This window comes from Crocodylus siamensis, chromosome 14, assembly GCF_052110815.1.
Source record: "Crocodylus siamensis isolate JL-2025a chromosome 14, ASM5211081v1, whole genome shotgun sequence".
Classification (NCBI taxonomy): Eukaryota; Metazoa; Chordata; order Crocodylia; family Crocodylidae; genus Crocodylus; species Crocodylus siamensis.
Genome location: NC_143408.1, coordinates 2301800 through 2318705, shown reverse-complemented (window position 1 = coordinate 2318705; position 16906 = coordinate 2301800). Strand labels below are relative to the sequence as shown.

The 16906-nt window shown below is 59.3% G+C and overlaps 1 protein-coding gene across 1 annotated transcript in view; it reads left to right on the top strand.

Moving 5' to 3' along the window:
• The window catches only part of EFNA2 (ephrin A2), a 93061-nt gene extending 76169 nt beyond the window's left edge, over positions 1 to 16892 (top strand). Inside the window, exons 3-4 of the mRNA XM_090027290.1 lie at positions 9519 to 9584; positions 13729 to 16892. Of these exons, the coding sequence (XP_089883416.1) occupies positions 9519 to 9584; positions 13729 to 13850 (188 nt within the window). The 3' untranslated portion in view covers positions 13851 to 16892. The remainder of the gene's footprint in view (positions 1 to 9518; positions 9585 to 13728) is intronic.
• The last annotated feature ends 14 nt before the right edge of the window (positions 16893 to 16906 follow it).

Below are 16906 nucleotides of genomic sequence, written 5' to 3'. Positions count from 1 at the left end.
TTTTTTATTTTTAATGTCGTTAGGGAGAGATTACACAAGAGTAAATGGTGAGACTGATCATTGCTAAACCGGTTAGAATTCATGTCATGCGGAACATTAGAAATTATGCCTCTTTGAGGAACCGTATTTAGCAGACATGAAAGAAAAGAAATTACCTCCTTCTAGAGCTCGCAAATTGGAATTTCATTAACCTCGCAGGCATCGAGACGCCGGTTTGTGCTCCCAGTTCTGGGTCAAGGTTAAGAGCTGGCACCGGGAACATCCAGCAGTTGGGGGGACCCACGTTGCCTGTTGCTGCCGGATTCGGCTTTGCTGCCAGGTGCTGACGCACCGGCTGGGGAGTGCGTGCCCCTTCCCCGGTTGAGGTGCGCTGCTAACCTGATGGGGTGCAGTGGTTACCCCACCCTTTGAACTCCCCCCCAAAAAAAACATGATGCAAGGCATCAGAGATGGGTGCTTAGAGCAGAAATCAGCTGCACCAGGATCGTAACCCTCCCTCCCCGCCCCCCAGTCGTTTCAATTTAGGATAACTGTTATTGCATGTACTGTAAAACAAAAACCAATTCCTGGGAATAGGGAGAGCCTCTGAGGCTGTCCCAGCGCGCCCAGTTGGAGACGGGGACGCGGGTGGAGCAACTGGGTTGTTAAACTGAGAGGAAGGGATGGAGAGGGCGCGCTGTGCAGATCTGCTGTTCCCGACAGATGGAGGCAGGCTGGCAGGTAGCTGCCCAGGGCTGGCTGGCGGGGGGATCTGCCAAGCCACTCGGCTCCAAGAGCTGCGTGCAGGTACACGGGGCTGTCGTGCTCGCGGAGGTGCCTTCGATCCCAGCCCTGGGTCACCGGGAGCTACCCAGAGCCCCAGGGAGAGAGTCCCCAGGAGATCGAGGGAGGGGAAGCAGAGGCCCGGAGAGGGGCCGCACGCTGCACGAGGTCACCCTGGCCAGGTGGGAACCCAGGTGTCCTGGTCTCAGCATGGCACCGCCAGACACGGTCGCCTGGCAGCTGCAAGGCCAGCGTATTTGATCCGGCTAAACGGATGACACGAACCGGCCGGATCCCGCTGTCGAGCGGCGAAGGGGGTCGGCCACGCCGGCAGGTGTGTTACAGCTGAGCGTGGCCGGGGCCAGGAGCTCCCAGCACCTCCTCTGAGCTGGCGGGGAACACGGCATGTGCACGGGCTGTCATGGGCACGACAGGCTTTGCCAGGAGGCAGTTGCCGGGGCAGGACCTGTGTCACAGCCACAGCCAAGTCCCTTGTGCAGACAGATCAAGCCCCGCTTTGCCCTGGTGCACGCACGGGGGGAATAAGGACCACGTCCACTCCCACGATGTCAGCGCAGGGGCTGGGTTAGAGCTAAGGGCAGCCAACAGGCTAGTCGTGCACGCGGCCGGGGGGCTTCTGCATTTGTGGGGGGTCTGTGGCTTCTGGGATGTGCCAGTGCTTTCCAGACCAGTCCCTTCCCAGCACAGCGTTTCTGCTTCTGCCAGGCCAGGACCCACTGCCCTGCCCGCTCCCTGCTCAGCCCGCAGGGTTTTTGCGGCTATTACTGCCCCTGCCTGAGCAGGAGCATGCAAAAAGGTGCACAGCCCATCTTATAAACCAAGTGACATGTGTGTGTGTCAGTCTAGAGGGGAGGAGGATTTCACCCGTGTGCCAGGACCCTGTATGTGCCCGAGGGGATGGGGCAAGGGGAGGGTCAGAGTCCCATTAATGTGACAGACACTCCCCCAGGCCCCTCCTTCCATTTCAAATTAAACTTTATTGAGAATCATTTCCATCCTTCCTTTTTTTTTTTTTTTTTGAATTAAAAAAAAAAAGGCAGAGAGAAAGAAAATGAAGTTCCTTTAAAATACATATACCCATAAATTACATTCTCCATTTGGAGAGGGGCCTTTTGCCAAGATAATTATTGCAATTACTCCTTTTATCTCTCCCAATGAGGATTATTTTTTATTACGTGCCTCTCTCTCCCATTTCCTGTGTTCAGGGGGAAATGCATGTAGGCATGTGTGTGAATGCGTGTATTCACACACACGTGAAACAGGCCACGGGATAAAAGCCACCCAGAACCGTGTGATCACCCACCTCCCGCAGGGCAGCGCCCCCCCCCCCCCCGCCCACTGCTGGGGGGCAGCTGAAGAGCCGAGGCGGCAGTGGAAAGAGGGCCCCCTCTTATTGTTAATGAGCATCATTGTCGATTATCAATGTCACAGCAAGGGCTGTCAAGCAATATTGAAAGGCATCAGCAACAGCTGGCTCCGGTCATGTCACACAATGGGGCACTGGGAGCCGTTGCCCCAGCCTGGCGCATGCTCAGCCATGAGCTGGGGGCTTTGCACAAATCCCGCTTTGATGAAGCTTTCCAGCCAGGGGCTTCCTCGCCGCCGGCCACCACGGTCCGCACCGTGACGGAGACCCTGCTTCTCGCTCCGTGCAAAGCTGCAGCTCATCTGGGCTGCGGGGAGGTTGCAGCAGATGCCGTCATGGGGTGTGATCCCCGTAGGGGTGGCAAACCAGGCCTGCGTGCATGGGATTCACAGCTGTGGGAAAGCCTCGCTATAGCAGCACCCCCACGCTGGGCACGTAGAAGCCCTGCAGTAGCAGTGCCTGGACACACAGCCCGGTCACACCGGCGGGATGTACATCAGATCTGCGTGGCAGCCTTACACTGGCGTGCAGAGCAGATATCCCAGGGGAGCTGCTGGTAGCCAGTGCTATCGCAAAGCCATGCTGGTAGATGCGGGAGGAGCAAGGGGTAAACATGGAGCAAATGCCTGCCCCGAGATGTGCTGCAGACGCACGACATTTACATGGGTGTATTTGTCCCCTGGGTTTTCACCCTAGGCTAAAGCTACTCTGGATCCAAAGGCCGTATCAGTATAGGCCTGCACATCATACGCCTGCTCCAGAGAGAAACCGGCACAAAGACAGGTTGTATTTGTGCAGGCAAACACCACGATGATGGTTTTAGTCCAGGTCATTTTACATACGTGGGAAGGGAGCTCCCCATTCTTCCCAGCCTCGAATGCCTTGGTGTGGTCGAGGGTGGAGACCTGTGCCTTGCCCTGCACCCCTGCAAGAGTCTCCGAGGAGCCTCCCATTGGGAGGATCTTGGCTACACGATTTGTGGCGGGGTGAGCTTGCTCTCGGGCTCTCCTCTAGCTTGCTCCTTCAGCCTTTCGGGTAGGGACAAGCAGGACCACGGGGCAGCTGAACTCCAAGGCATGAGGGATGCCTGCCCATCTGCCATGGATCTGGGAGTATCTGAAGCTCCAGACTGAAGAGCCTGGGAGGGAGGAGACGTGCCGCACCGACGTGAACAACTGAGCTCTGCTGAGTCAATAGGATTTGGAACAGATTTGGCCCAAGATGCAAAATTAAAACAAAAGATAAAAAACCCACACAAGTTGTGTGGCCACAACAAGGGGCTGTGATGGAGCCAGTGCATTAGGGAGAGGGGAGGAAGCCACAGGCTGATTTAGTCCCTCGCTTTGTTTTTGGTTAAAGGCAGGTTTAGGCTTTTGCTGGTGCCAGGACAGATTGTGAGAGACTACCGCCAGCCCAGAGCAACTATCTCCAGGCCTAATTTGCTTCGATCCCAACTGGCAGCGCCCCTGCTATTTCAGTGCTCTGTCTAGGCACTTACGCAGTGCCCATTACCGCAGCTTCAAAGTGCCTCGTGCTCAGGATGGAGGAACGCTCGCCCCCCGCCTCGATGTGGGAGAAAGCAAAGGCTCCCGTGGAGAAGTAACGTCTGCCTGTTTGCAGCAGGAAAGGGCAAGCTGGGGGGGAGGGGGGTATTAAGTGACTTACCAAAGGCTCCAGAGTGCATCAGTGGCAGAGCTGGAGTTGGGGCCCCAGGAGCCAGGTTCTGGCTCCATCAAGGTCAGAGAGATCCCAGGGGAGTCTGCAGAGCCACGCGGGGGATTTGCACTGGAGTAAGTGAGATCAGCAGCCAGATGTAACCACTGCTCTATGCCGCTTCTGTGCGGGGGAGACCCGATGCCTCCCTGCATTTGAACCTGTCAGTGCCACATGCATCACCCCAGCCACAGCCTCTTGCACCTGGGGATTTGAAGGAAAACATCACACAGGGGAGGGCTCACGAGACACCATATCCCACTGGCGCCATCCTATAATCCCAGCCATTTATTGGGCTCAAGTAGATTAGGCTGACACGGAGCCAGTTTTGGCTGCTGCTTACCAGGGCAGCCAAGTCACGAGCTGCTGGGTATCATGATATCAGCCGGTCCCGAAAGGAAGCGGGCTCCTGTCCTACACGTGCAAGCAGTGCCTGCCCAAAGGAGCAGCTGGCCTGGGGGCAAGCGGTTCACCTGCACGGTCACGGGGGCGCAGGGAGTCAGGCCCTGAGCCCTGATCTCCGAAGCTTCCTTGCAGTGCCCCAACCGCAGACCCAGCTGTCCTCCAGCTGCGCACACCACTGGGTTCCCTTCCAGGCTATTAGCACTTGCATGTTTGTGGGAACAGCCCACCCTTGAAATCCCCCAGGCGTTAATTAGCCAGCCACTTTCAGCTCAGCCTCCTTTGAGCTACAGCAAAAAAAAAAAAAAAAGCACCCTCCTTCCCTCTCCAGCTTCTCCATCATTGCAACCCAACCCAGCAGCCTGCACTTAGCAGGGAGGAGACTCAGCTGGATCCAGCCTTTTATAGCTTGGCCCTAGGAGTGGGTGTTGCCTGGAGGATGACGCCACCCCTTACTTCCTCCTACATAAATGAGAGTTTGGGATGGTCCCCGGCATGGGCATGGCTGGGATGATTTGCTAGGCATACCACATGCACTTCAGACTATCTATATTAAAAAAGGCATACACTTCTGACTGGTCTTTCTATGGGCTGGGGGAGAGCAGGCGCTCTTTCCGGTGATAATGGAGCTTTCTTGGGGGCCCCCGGCCCTATGGAGATGGCTGCCGGGGGTCTCTGGGCCTGGTAACAACACCTAGCAAAGCGTAGGCCTGGCTGCATGTCAGGCAAGGATAAGCAGGGAGCAGTCGGGTGCCTGAGCACCTCTGTGCACCTTGCTAGCAGCAGCTGTGCTCACAGCTGGATTAGCTGGCACCAGGCTTAGGGGGTGGATGTCTTTCGTGCACCCCAGGGTGGGTAGGGGCAGCTGCCTGCAGTGCTTCCCCTCCCTTGTGTTTGGGGTGGGGGGGGGCTCCTAGTAGCTGTTTGCTACCTGAGTACTTTTGGTTGGGCCGGGGGGACTGGGCAGTCCCTGCTCAATGCTGTCCCAGTGGCGGGAGCTCTGTGGAGTCGATGGTGTGCCGGAGCCGGGCAAGATGAAGCTGAAAGCACAGCAGTTTGGGAGGCAGGAGGAAGGGGTGGCCTGCCTGACCCTGCGCAGCTGGCTGGATGGGGCTTGCAGGCTGAGCAAATGGGCTGGCAAATGTTTGATTTCCTTCTTGCTTCTGGGCACGTTAATTATCCCCCCGCCCCCTGTATATCCTTATGGGAGCACTTTGCACACACGTGTACACATACACGCTCGCTCTCTCTAGCCCAGCTCGCTGGAGCTCCCCGACTCAGGGCTGAGATGGGGGGGGGACCTTGCACTGCTGTGAGCCCCTTTGCTTCAGGCCAGGATGGTTGCGGGCTGGGCATGCACAGAGGCTCCTGTCCCTGTTCACGTCTGGGCTGGGTGGAAGCAATGAGTGGTCGCGCCAGGAGCTGTGGTGTCCCATCCCTTGCTGTACATCTCCGGTTGCTGCACGGCTCCTCATAGAAGGAGGGCCAAAGGGGAAACTGAGGCACGATGTGGGTGCAGGACTTACGCCAGGATTAGCAATGGATCCCGGGGCCTGGCTTCTGTCAGCTCTCAGGGTCTCTTCAACCTGATCTCTTGCCTCCAGCCGGAGAGTACCTGGGACTTTTCCTGCATTGCCCCAAGGCCAAAGGGGAGAGCCTCAGATGACAGCCGGCTTGTACAGGGCACTTGCAGCCTGCGAGCCCTCTGGGTGCAGGCTGCGGGGGCCGTCAGTATTGCAAGCCGATGGCAGCAGCATTGCAAAGCCCTTCCCCTTTGCTGGGGGCTGCTCAGGGGAGGAGCCGTGCGGGTCTCGGTGCCTGGCCTTGTGGCACTGGCTCTCTCATACTTCCCCATTCGGGACCTCAGGGAGGGGAGCAGCCAGCCCCACTGGGAAACCCCAGGACAGGGACATGCCCAAGGGATGTGGAGAGATCAGGAGCAAAATGGGGGAGCTAGGCTGTTGATGGAGCTGGGAAAACACATCCAGGGACGAGACACAGGGAGTCAGCAACACGTGAGGGGGGAGTGGGCAGTGAGTTAGGTGTGAGGTTGCTGGACATGGGGTTGGGACATGGGCAGTCAGGCACCAGCCTCTGCCACCAACTCCCCATGCGGCCTTGGCCATGTCACTCCACCTGGGCCAGACCGCCTTGGCTTCCCTTCGTATGAAGGGAGAGGGGCCCCAGCTCCACCCCTGCTATTGCCAGGTGTCCGGTCATGTCCTCCTGCTCATAAACGCATCCAGCTGTAGCAGCCGCGCGTTCCTGGCCCTTCCTGCTCCTCTGGGAAGGCTGCTCCAGGGCCTCGAACAGCAGGAAACCATGTCATTCCCAGCTCGGATGCGTCTGCTGGGCCTTTGTCCTCCCCTTGATCCGGTGCCAGCGCTGTCTGTCCCCCTCCGCGGCCGCCCGGTTCCTAACGCGGCGTAAGCGACTGTCTCCCTGGCTCGCCCGGCATGGGGACCTGGCTACCATCCCCGGCCCCACCTCCCCGGCGAAACAGCCGAACAATCAGCGTTTCAAGCTGCTTTAACACTTATTCGAGATGACCCCGAAAAGGCAGAAAACACCAGGCTTTTCTCCGCACCGGATGTCCCCCACACAGCTTGGGGCCGGGGCTGTCAGAGCCGATCAGCCTCAGGGCGAATTAAAACCCACCTCACCTTGTCCGGCTCCGTCCGGCATGCACGCTCCTGAGGCCTCCCCGCTCCCCCCCGCGCCAGCTTATTCAGTCCCATCTCCTCCCTTTCTCACTTTGCACATCGCACTGTTTTAATTGCAAACTGTTCCCCTTCAATAGCCGCTCGACTCCAGCGCCCCTCCGGGGCACCCCCTGCATTCGCCGTGTCTGTAATTCTCTCTCGGCGTTTCATGCCTGGCCCCTGTCCTCCTTTCCCTGCCTTGGTCTGGAGGGAGCCTCTAATAAGCATGAAATCTGGCTTGGCAGACATTTTTTAGCCCCCAGAACATGTATCCAGGGACAATCCGGCGGAGAGGCGCAGCCCGGGGTCGGGCAACTTTTGACACTGGCTAAGCGTTGATCAAAGCTGCCGTTTGTGGCAGGAGTCACCTCAATCATGCAAGGGATGCTTCAAACTTTTAAGCTCCTTAACAGGAGCCGGGAACAGCTGGAGGTCAAGGGGCAGTCATGCGGGGGGGGATGTTCGCTCTCCCGGACCCGCCTGGCTTTTGGTGGCCACCGATGCTACCCCGCATGGGGGCTGAGTCGCTGGTCCCCTTCTCTGAGCCACTCGTTGCTGGACTTGGCCCCTGGGGTGGTCGATGCAACCCTTCCCGGGGTCGCGGCTGTGATGTCCCCGTGGCTGAAAGGGGTCGAGGCAGAAGGTCGCGCAGAGGTAGCCGTGTGTACCGGGGCCGCGGGATTGCCTGCATCGCTCCCCTCGGGCCCTTTATCCTGCCTAGGATGGGTGGCTCCGAACAAGGGGCAAGAGATCCCATCCCGGGATAACCAGCCCCTGCAGGACTTCTCTTCTGACCTCAGTGCTTGAACCCGGGCTTGGCAATGCCCAAAATAAGGGTGGGTGTTTGTCACCTTGCAGTGGGGGTTGTGCCAGCCCCGTCCTGTGGCCGTGAGTCCCACTGGCCGATGACGGCATGGACAATACACACCAAATCTTCCCCTTTCTGGGGGTTACATCCTGGGCCCACTCCTTTGCTGATGGGAAGGGGCTTGACCCAGGGAAAGGCGTTTCACACGCCTGCCGCTGCACGTGGGTTGCAGAGGAGGAGCAGGGCAGGGGTCCTTGCGGCCGTCTGCTTCGGGGTCATTGATCTGGAAAGTTAAGGACATCGGGAGGGGGATTTGATGCTGGGATCGGGGCTCCGGCGGCTCTGTCGTCTGGTCGTGTCCCCGGTGGTAGCCGCTGTTTCGGATGCTGCAGGGATGACCCAAGTGAGATCGGGTGCCAGGCAACTAGAGGGGAAGAGTCGGCGCCCACGGAGAGAGAGTCTGGGAAGGGAAGGACCGGTGTCTGCCCTCTGCCTGGGAGAGGGTCTCGCGGGGGGGCTCTCGGCTGGTCTAGGGCTCAAGCCTGGTCCACAGGCCGCCTGCCCAGTGCCTTGAGTGACATGAGTTTGGGCAGGTCTCGGCATAATGCTCAGTGCTCGAGCCTGCCCCAGAGCGGCGCGCTTGGCTCCTTGGCGCCGAGGCCCGGCTTGAACGTGCGTGCCGTTGGTGTCAGATGTCTGTGGCCTGCCGAGGCAGGCTGGGCCAGGTTGACGGCAGAAACTGGGGTAAATCTCGGGGCAGAGGGGGCATCCAGGAGCAGCACGGCATGGTTTTGCAGACCCACCTTGAAGAAATCAACCCACTAACAGGAGCTTGTGGGGTGGAGGCGGCACCTCTTTTGCACATTATAATCGTATTTGCAAAGGACAGATACTCCCCCATCGATGATGGTGTTGGTTTGTCTGCTTCCCTCTGGCTCACACCCTGCCCTGCGTAGCGCGTGAGCCCTTGGGAGTGTTGGTGCCAGGCCCAGCTGGGCGCAGGGATGCCCAAGGGACTTAGGATCATGGAGAATCACAGAGAAGCAGGGCTGGCAGGGAGCTCCAGATCTCGCATCTAGTCCTGAGACAGGATCAGCCCTGTCCAAACCATGCGATACAAATCCATAACCTAAGCTCTTCATGAATCAACCCTGACACAGCACCGGACATCACACTCGGACCTGCCGCAGGGAAAGGAGGGGGGCCCAGCAGCCAGCGTCCGGCTTCTGTAAAAGGTTATGAGATCCCAGGTAGAGGGCAGCCCCCCCCGTGGGGTAAAAATCCTTCCTGACCCCAAATACAGCATTGGTCCGACCCTAAGTGGAGGGGCAAGACCCCTTAGGGCAAGACCCCTCTGGCTTGAAGTCCCAGCAGGAGCACTGGCACAGCCCAGCACCATCCCCAGCCTGGGCTGCAGCCAGCACCCTCTGCAGGAGGCTGAACCCCCCCGGACACGCAGCAGGAAGGGGAGGGCAGCCAGTTATGTCCCCTCTGGCCTCGCCTGGCATCAGGCTGATTTGCAGGGGCTTCCCCTTGAGCTGTGATAGTTTCCAAGCTCACGAGCCAGACCGTGGCCAGTTACAGCGATCCCGAAGGGGGGGAAGACCCTGGTGCCGGGGGCGGCGGTGGCTTTGCATTTAGCACAGCACCGCCTTTGCCGACGCATGGTGGTACGCACACCGGGGTGTCCTGCTCCTTTGCTAACCCACTGCATTTCTCTCTTTCTCCCTTGTATCTCTTCCAGCTGCCACCCCCCCTAACCTGGTTGACAGGCCCTGCTTAAAGCTGAAGGTTTATGTTCGACCGACAAGTAAGTAGCCCACTTCCGAGCCGGCGACGGGCTCCGTGCGTGGGAGGGGAGGGCACGCTGATATGTGGCTTAGGCCCTCAGGCTCCCCGATCCGGAGCCAGACATGGCACCCTCCGAGCATCCCCTTTCACCCCAGGGGCAGAGGGCCCGTCCGCACTGCTGTGAGCTTATCCACGATGCGCAGCACGATGTGAGGCCAGCGGGGATCTGCCAGTCCCGGGTCTTCGTCACTGGTCCAGCACAGAGCCCAGGGGTGGTGGATTTTCAGGAGAGACGCTTTGACAAAACATGCTAGAGGCAGGTGGACATCGAACCATCTCCAGAGCCAGCCACAGATCCCCGGTGTCATGCCCGTGAGTCGCTTGCATGGGCAGAAGCCAGCTAGGATCCTTCCCGTGCTGGCCTTGAGGGTGCTCTGATGCTTCTCATGCCAGGTCTCCTGTGCATGATGCCGTCCCACCCAGCCAAGGCCCCTGGGAGCTGGCGAGGTACCAGCCTCCCTGCCAGCCTCTTCACCCTTGCTGCTGCATTGGAAAGAGGAGAGAAAAATCCTTGTCCCCACCCAGCAGCAACTCTGCAGTCAACTACCTTGGCCACAGAAAGCAGCCAATTAATTATTTTCTTCTCCCATTAACGTGTAATTAGTGCATGGCAGCTGCTGTCCCAGGGGAAGGGAGCGAGGGGCTGCAAAATGTCACTGTTTAAATGGACGGCGTTGATCGGGTCGGGGGGGTTGGTTTGTGTGGCTTTAAAATGAAAGTCCAGAGAATGAAATGATCAGCAAGGAAGTCCATGTCATTAGCAACTCTTTTGCTTGGTGGAAAGAAATCTCCACTGTTTTTGGTGTTTTGACCAGTCTTGGGATTGCATGACACGGAGGCCTCGGAAACACTCGGTGCTGAGCAACCCGAGCTCGAGTCAGGTGGCACTGGGGTGTTTTGCCAGCCACACAGGTTTGGGCACCCTCAAAATGAGCTGGCCTGCAGTAGGAGATGTCTCGGTATCTTCCCCGTTGGGCACCTCTGCCACGTCCAGATGCCCACAGTTCAGCCCAAGGCAGGGGCCGCCCCGACCATACAGCAATGCCCCCAGTGTGCACGGGGATGGATTGTCACCTGAACAATCATCTGTTAAAAGGGGCTGGTGGGAAACTGGAGGAGAGGAAGACAAGGAGGCGAGAGGAACGAGAAGAGGAGAGTGAGGAGGGAGAGAAAATGAGTGGCATGGGCAGGCTGGTGGAGGCTGTGCTTTTCCTGGCTTCGGGTCTCTTACAATCCTTAATCCAGTAATAAACAAGAGGGACCGGAGCTCAGGGGCTGCGTTAACAGCTTTAGTTATAATTTAACTTGTTCCCTTGAATGCACTTTGCTTTGCTACCTGATTAGGGCTTCGGCTGCTGGATTATTGGATTGTTATTAAGCAATTGCTCTTTGACCGCCAGGAGGTTGGTCCGACTCCAGCTCTGGCCAGATCTGCAGGCCCGGGACTTCCCCAGGCTCCTCGGGAGCCGGCAGCAGCCGTCGGCTCCTGTGCATCTCACACAATACCACCCTCGTGCTTGGCATACTGTCAGCCAGGGGCTTAGGCCGGGAGCATGAGGAAATGCTCCTAATCCCATTTAAAGGGCAGCCACCTTCCCGCGGGGGCAGCTCCCAGCACCCCTCCCGCCGCACTCGGCAGCCGGGAATGAGGGACAAGCGCGGGAGTGTCCCGGGCTTCGGCCCTCAGGACTTTGCTCCTGATTTCCGGTTGTTCCAGCTTCTGTTTGCACCTAAAATGCAACCCACGGGAGGCAGGCAGGGACAGAGAGGGACGGCCCAGTGCCCCGGAGATGGGTCGCTCCGGACACGCGCGTTCCTCCCTCCCCTCGTCCCTCGAAAGACCCGGCAAAGTTCCCGAGTCGCCTCTGGGCATCGTTCCAGTTGTTGTTTGTAGTCTGCACCGCGGCAGCGGCTGAGCGCGCTCCTGTCCTCCCTCCGAGTCTTCTCGCGGCTGCCGGGGGGGTGACATTTTTCAAGGTCGCTGCTTTGCAATCTTGTGTTTGTGTGGCTGCATTTCGAGGGCCCCAGATCACTGATTTGTGACAGCGCGTGCGGTGACTCAATTACACGTCGTGATAGGGAGACAGGTTGGTTTTGCTCAGCTCCGTGGCTTTTTCTCAAGGCACCGGACTGAGATGCCGAAGCGCGGCCGGCTGCCCCTGGCCGCCCCCGTCCCAACAAGCCCGCTTCACGAAGACCCTCCTTCACCTCCACCAGGAAACCGGGGGCTCACCCAGCCGGCTTTTCATCTTGCATTGCTCACCCCAGTCCTCGGTCTTAGCTGCTACGTGCCATCAGCTGCCAGCCTCAGTTTCCCCCCTTTCCTCCGGCAGTTCGGCTTGGCAGCTCCCAGTCACGGTCGGCCCTGGGATGGGGCTTTTCCTGCATGGATGGAGAGCTGCCTCTCTGCTTTACTCGTGTGCTCAAGCATTTGCCAGCGGTTGGCCATCATGCTCTGGATTTCCAGTCTCTACGAGCCGTATTTCTTCCCTTTCACGGGCACGAATACCTGCATTGCTTGAAGCAGCAGGTGCAGCCTGTCTTGTGTGGCCCTTGCTCCAGCTGTGGAGTTGCCTTTCTGTCTGCAGCAAGGGAGGCTGAAGTTGGATATTAGGAAAAGCTGTCTCACGCGGAGGGCGGTGAAGCACTGGAACAGGTCACCCAGAGGGGTGGTGGCGTCTCCATCCTTGGAGGTGTTTAAGGCCCAGCTAGACAAAGCCTCGGCCGGGATGATGTAGTTGGGCTGGTCCTGCTTGGAGGAGGGGGTTGCACTAGCTGCAACCTCCTGAGCTCCCTTCAACCCTCATTTTCTATAATTCACTGATGGAGCTTGCCAGACCTGACCCCAGCCCCTGTAATGCTCAGCGCGCCCCAGCGCCTGGGCCCACCCGTGTAAGGCATCGTCTCCACTTCCATGATTAAAAATCCTAGGAGCCATGTCGCTTCCTAGCTCCGGCGGCTGCCGAAGGCAAATGACAGAACGGCCATCGTTCCCGCTATTGAAATCCCAAGACTTGAAGGTAGTTGTGAGATTTCTGCGTGCCGGCTTTTGGCAGCCTGTTGATCGCCAGCATAATCGCTCCCCCCATGCTGCTTGCACGTTCCCGCTCCCTTTTGTGTGTATTTCTCCGAATATAATGAATCGAGCGAAAGAAAGAGCAATAACAAGATAACAAAGGAAATCAGCAGAAAGTGGCAGCTGAATGCGGCTCCATTGGAAATGAAAGCCGGGAGTGGGGGAGGCAGGAGGGAAGAAAGTATCAAAGTTTTTAGGCAGCTCTTAAGTGGTTGCCTGTTCTCTCCTCCTTTTAACAGTTAATGTGGCTTTCCAGCTTGGATGGGAGCCAGGAGGCTGGTTCTCTGGATGCCTTGAATGCAGCAAAATTGGTTGGGAAAGAAAGTGTATTTTGAAGTTCCCAGGGAGGGAAGTAGCAGGAGCTAGAGCGTGCTGCAGCTGGCCGGCCCCGCAAACATGGGCAGCCGGAGAGGTAGATTGAAGTCAGGCGGTGCCGCACCTTGGAGACTAACTTGTTCTTGGGTTCTCTCGTGCCCTTTTATCATCACGAGCAGCAGGAAGCAGGCTGGAAGGGGCTTGAGCCGGCACCGGAGGCCAGGACGAGACCGTCAGCGGGGGGTGGAGGGGACAGAGGAGACGGGCGCGAGGGCGGACCCCAGGTTTGATGCTGCTCGTCAGACAAGTGATGCTTTGACTCCGCCGCGCTCAGCCCCAGGGAGCTTGCACGTGGCGCTGCGCTCATGCAGTCGTCCCTGCGGCGGCCCTTACAGCCCGCGCCGGAGCCAGGGGACGATGCAGGAACCTCAGCCTCCCTCGCCACGCCGGGGCCGGGGGGCCGTGGTTTGGGACCCTGACCTCCTCGACAGCAGCAGCCCAGACAGCCTTAGAAAAGCACCCGGCGTGCAGTTAAAGAGCTTGCAATTTCCTGCAGTTTTTGGGGGGTGAGGCATGGTCCGGCTCGGGGCGGCGGGGGTAGAGGAGGGTCCCTGCAGACGCCCCTCATGGCGCACCGCAGCGGGGAGCTGAGCGGGGCCCGGTGGCCGGTAGCTTGGCTCTGACGTGGGTCTCTTCTCCTCTCCCTTTGCAGACGATTCCCTGTACGAGTCCCCGGAGCCCATCTTCACAAGCAATAACTCCTGCTGCAGCCTCAGGGTCCCGCACGCCATCCTGGTGGTGGTGCCGGTGTTCTGGACTATCCTCACCTCCTAGCCCCACGCGGAGCCAAACCGAGGGAGGGGAGCAGCCTCGCAGCACAGCCGGGAAAGGAGGAGACGGACGGACATGGGGAAGAGGCGACGTGCTGGGGCCGGGGCTGGGGGGCAAGGTCCCTCTCAGTCCAGCCTTTGGCTTTTGCTTTCCAAGTTTTCCTTTGGCAGTGACCTTGGACCAGGGGCTCCAGCTGCTCGGATGCTGGGGGAAGAGGGGACCCCTGCCCCTGGCCGGGACTGATTTGGGGAGAAGACTGCCAAGATCCCCCCTGCCCTGGCGTCCCTCTTTGGGAGCCGCTAACCCCAGGCGGGACTGCGGCAGGGCGGACGCAGCACTGGCTCTGGACGGACCCGCGGCTCGGCCTCCCCCACAGGCGTTTGCTTTTTAAATTTCTAGACCAAATATTCAAGTCCTTTTGGGTTTTTTATGTCATTCCCGGGGCCTGGGGGCTTCAGCCCTGTTCCCCGTGCAACCCGAGAGCCCTGCCCGCCCCCCCGCACCGCAGCCACGCTCCTTTCCCAGGTGCCGCAGGAAGGCCGGAGGATTTCCCCTCTCTCGGTTCCCCCGGCGCTCGGACGGACCCGATCCCTGGCCCGGGGCAGCCGTCGGGAAGCGGACACGGCTCTGGGACATAGTGGTGCCCACAGCCGACGGAGCCCTTCCCAGGCCAGCCTGGGCTTTTGCCACGGTCCTTCTGCAGCCAGGTTCGCTTTCGCCCGGACGGAGCGGTGCCAGGACCCCGGGGCTCCCTGCGGAGGGGTCTCCACAGAGGGGCCCGATGGAAACAGGCAATCCAGGACCTTCGGAGCCAGCCAGGCAGGGCCGGGACCTGGCAGGATGACTCTGGCTTGTGCACGGACCTGTGTAATGTGGTGTTGCCATCGGGGTTTGCAAGGGGAGGGCTGAGTGGCCACGTGCAGCCGGCCCAGCAGCAGGCGGACGTCTTCGGAGCAGCAATGGGTCGTGCCTGCAAAGGGTTCATGGGCCAGCTGCGGGAGGGGAAGGGGCAGGTGAAGCCAGGGGTTTCGGCAGGAGCGGGCTCCCAAATCCACGTGGGGGAAGGGGCAGCCAGAGGTGGGCAGCGGAGCCGGCTTGTTGGAAAGCGTCTGCAGCAAGAGGCCAGGGGCAGGCCTGGAAGTGAGAAGGGCTCTGGGGATGGTGAGAGCAATCAAGGGGGCCAAGGATGCTGAGGGGTCTTTGAGGGGAGCCGTGATGCCAGGCTCCTCTGTGCCATCGATTGAGCTGTGCCAGGGTGGGGAGAGTCCCGCTGCTGGGCGGGCAATGGGTGCAGCTCGGCTAAGTCCCTTCGGCTCGCCGCCCCGGGGATCTGGCTGCAGGCCTTTCCCTCGCACCACCCCCATTCGCGAGACCCCTTCGCTTCACGCTGGGGCTGCTGCTTTCCCCCTCCGAGGGACTGGGAGAGGCGTCAGCATCCGACCAGCGCCCGGGTGGTCCCCAGCCCCGTTGGACCCACGAGCGAGCTGCTCATCGGGCCGCGGCGTGGGTCTCTGGAGCCATCCACGCCCTTCGCCTTCCCTCTCACCAGCGGCTTTCAATCCTGCCCCCCACCGCTGTGCTGCCCCGGGGAAAAGCAGCTGGCTCCGCTTTTTTTCCTCCCCATTTCTTTGCTGTTAAACTGGCCCCAAGCTACCCACGCATGCCCCGCTCCCTCCTCTCTGCCCCTTCTGCTGGGACAAGCTGCATTTCAGGGCCTGAAGTTAAAGAAGGAGGGGACAAGCCACGGCGGCGAGGGAGAGGGGCAAGGGGCTATCGGGGTCTCGGCATGTCCCGTGGGAGAGGAGCCCAGGAGCAAGAGGCGGGGAAGGGAGGTTGGAGCCTGGCGGGTCTCAGGCTGGGGGGAGGAGGGTACGATCCAGGGATGCCCCGAGCGCCCAGCACATCCCGCCAGCACCGGGGAAGCGGAAACCCGTGAAAGGCCGGCGATGCTAACCGAGCCCCCTGCCCCTTTCGGCCTTGTACATACAGCCGGCAGGCGTTGGACTGTGAGCCTTTGTCATATGTTTTTTTTTAATGTATTGTTGAGAATGGATTTTCTGGAAAGGGTTGATTTCGCTTTTGATTTTTTAGACTAGGAAGCTCGAAGCCGCGCAATAAGTTCATCTCGGCCCCTCTCATCCCCTCTCCCGCCCCTGCCGCGCCCTACGTCCCAGACCGGGGCACGGGACCCCCCCATTTCGACAGATGCCATCTTTCTCCCCTTCCCCCCCCCTTCCATGGGAAGCCAGATTTTGCCACCCTTGCTCGCAGCCAGTTCATGGCGAAGGGGCCCTGGCCCCGACTCTGGCTCTGGATGTGACTTTGGGCAAGGGGCTTGGGCAGCGAGCTGCTTCCGCACACGCCTGGCACGAAGCCCCCGGGTCACCCCGGAGGTCAGGGGAGCCAGTCGTGCAAGGCGCCTGCTGAAGCCTCTGGCCGAGTCTGCCAGGGCTTCCCAAATGTCCTCGGCTCATGGTTGCACCTTTAAAAGCCCCAGCTTGCACCTCTGGGGCCATAATACTGCCTGCATCCGTCCTGCTCCTCGGCGGACGGATGCTCGAGCCCACGCAGAGCCGGCTGTCAGGCCTGGACCACCCACGGGTGCCGCCTGTCCTGGGCGCACGCACCCTGGGGACGGTGGCAAAACCTGGCTTCCAGTCTGTGTTTTATATATATATATTATATATATATAAATATATATATTGTGTACAGCGATTGTGAGAGAATTAAAAGACAAAAGCAACCGAGGAAGCAATGTTCAAACGAAGCTATAATTAAACACAACAGGGTTTGGGATTGGGTCTTTGGGTTTGGGGGGTTGTTCTTTTTTTTAATCCTTTTATTTGGTGGGGTTGACCTTCGGGGGTCAGCCCCCCGCCCCCTGCCCCGCCCCGGGAACTGTCTCTGCTTGTTGGTCTCGACTCCGCCTAGCTTGGTCTGTAGACATGCAGCTTTCGTTCTCCGCGTCGTGCCGATGGTGCCCGGCCCCCGCCCCATTTGGATTCTGTATTTTTTTATAATAAAATAAAAATCAATGTCGTGCGAGTCCGGTGTTTTGG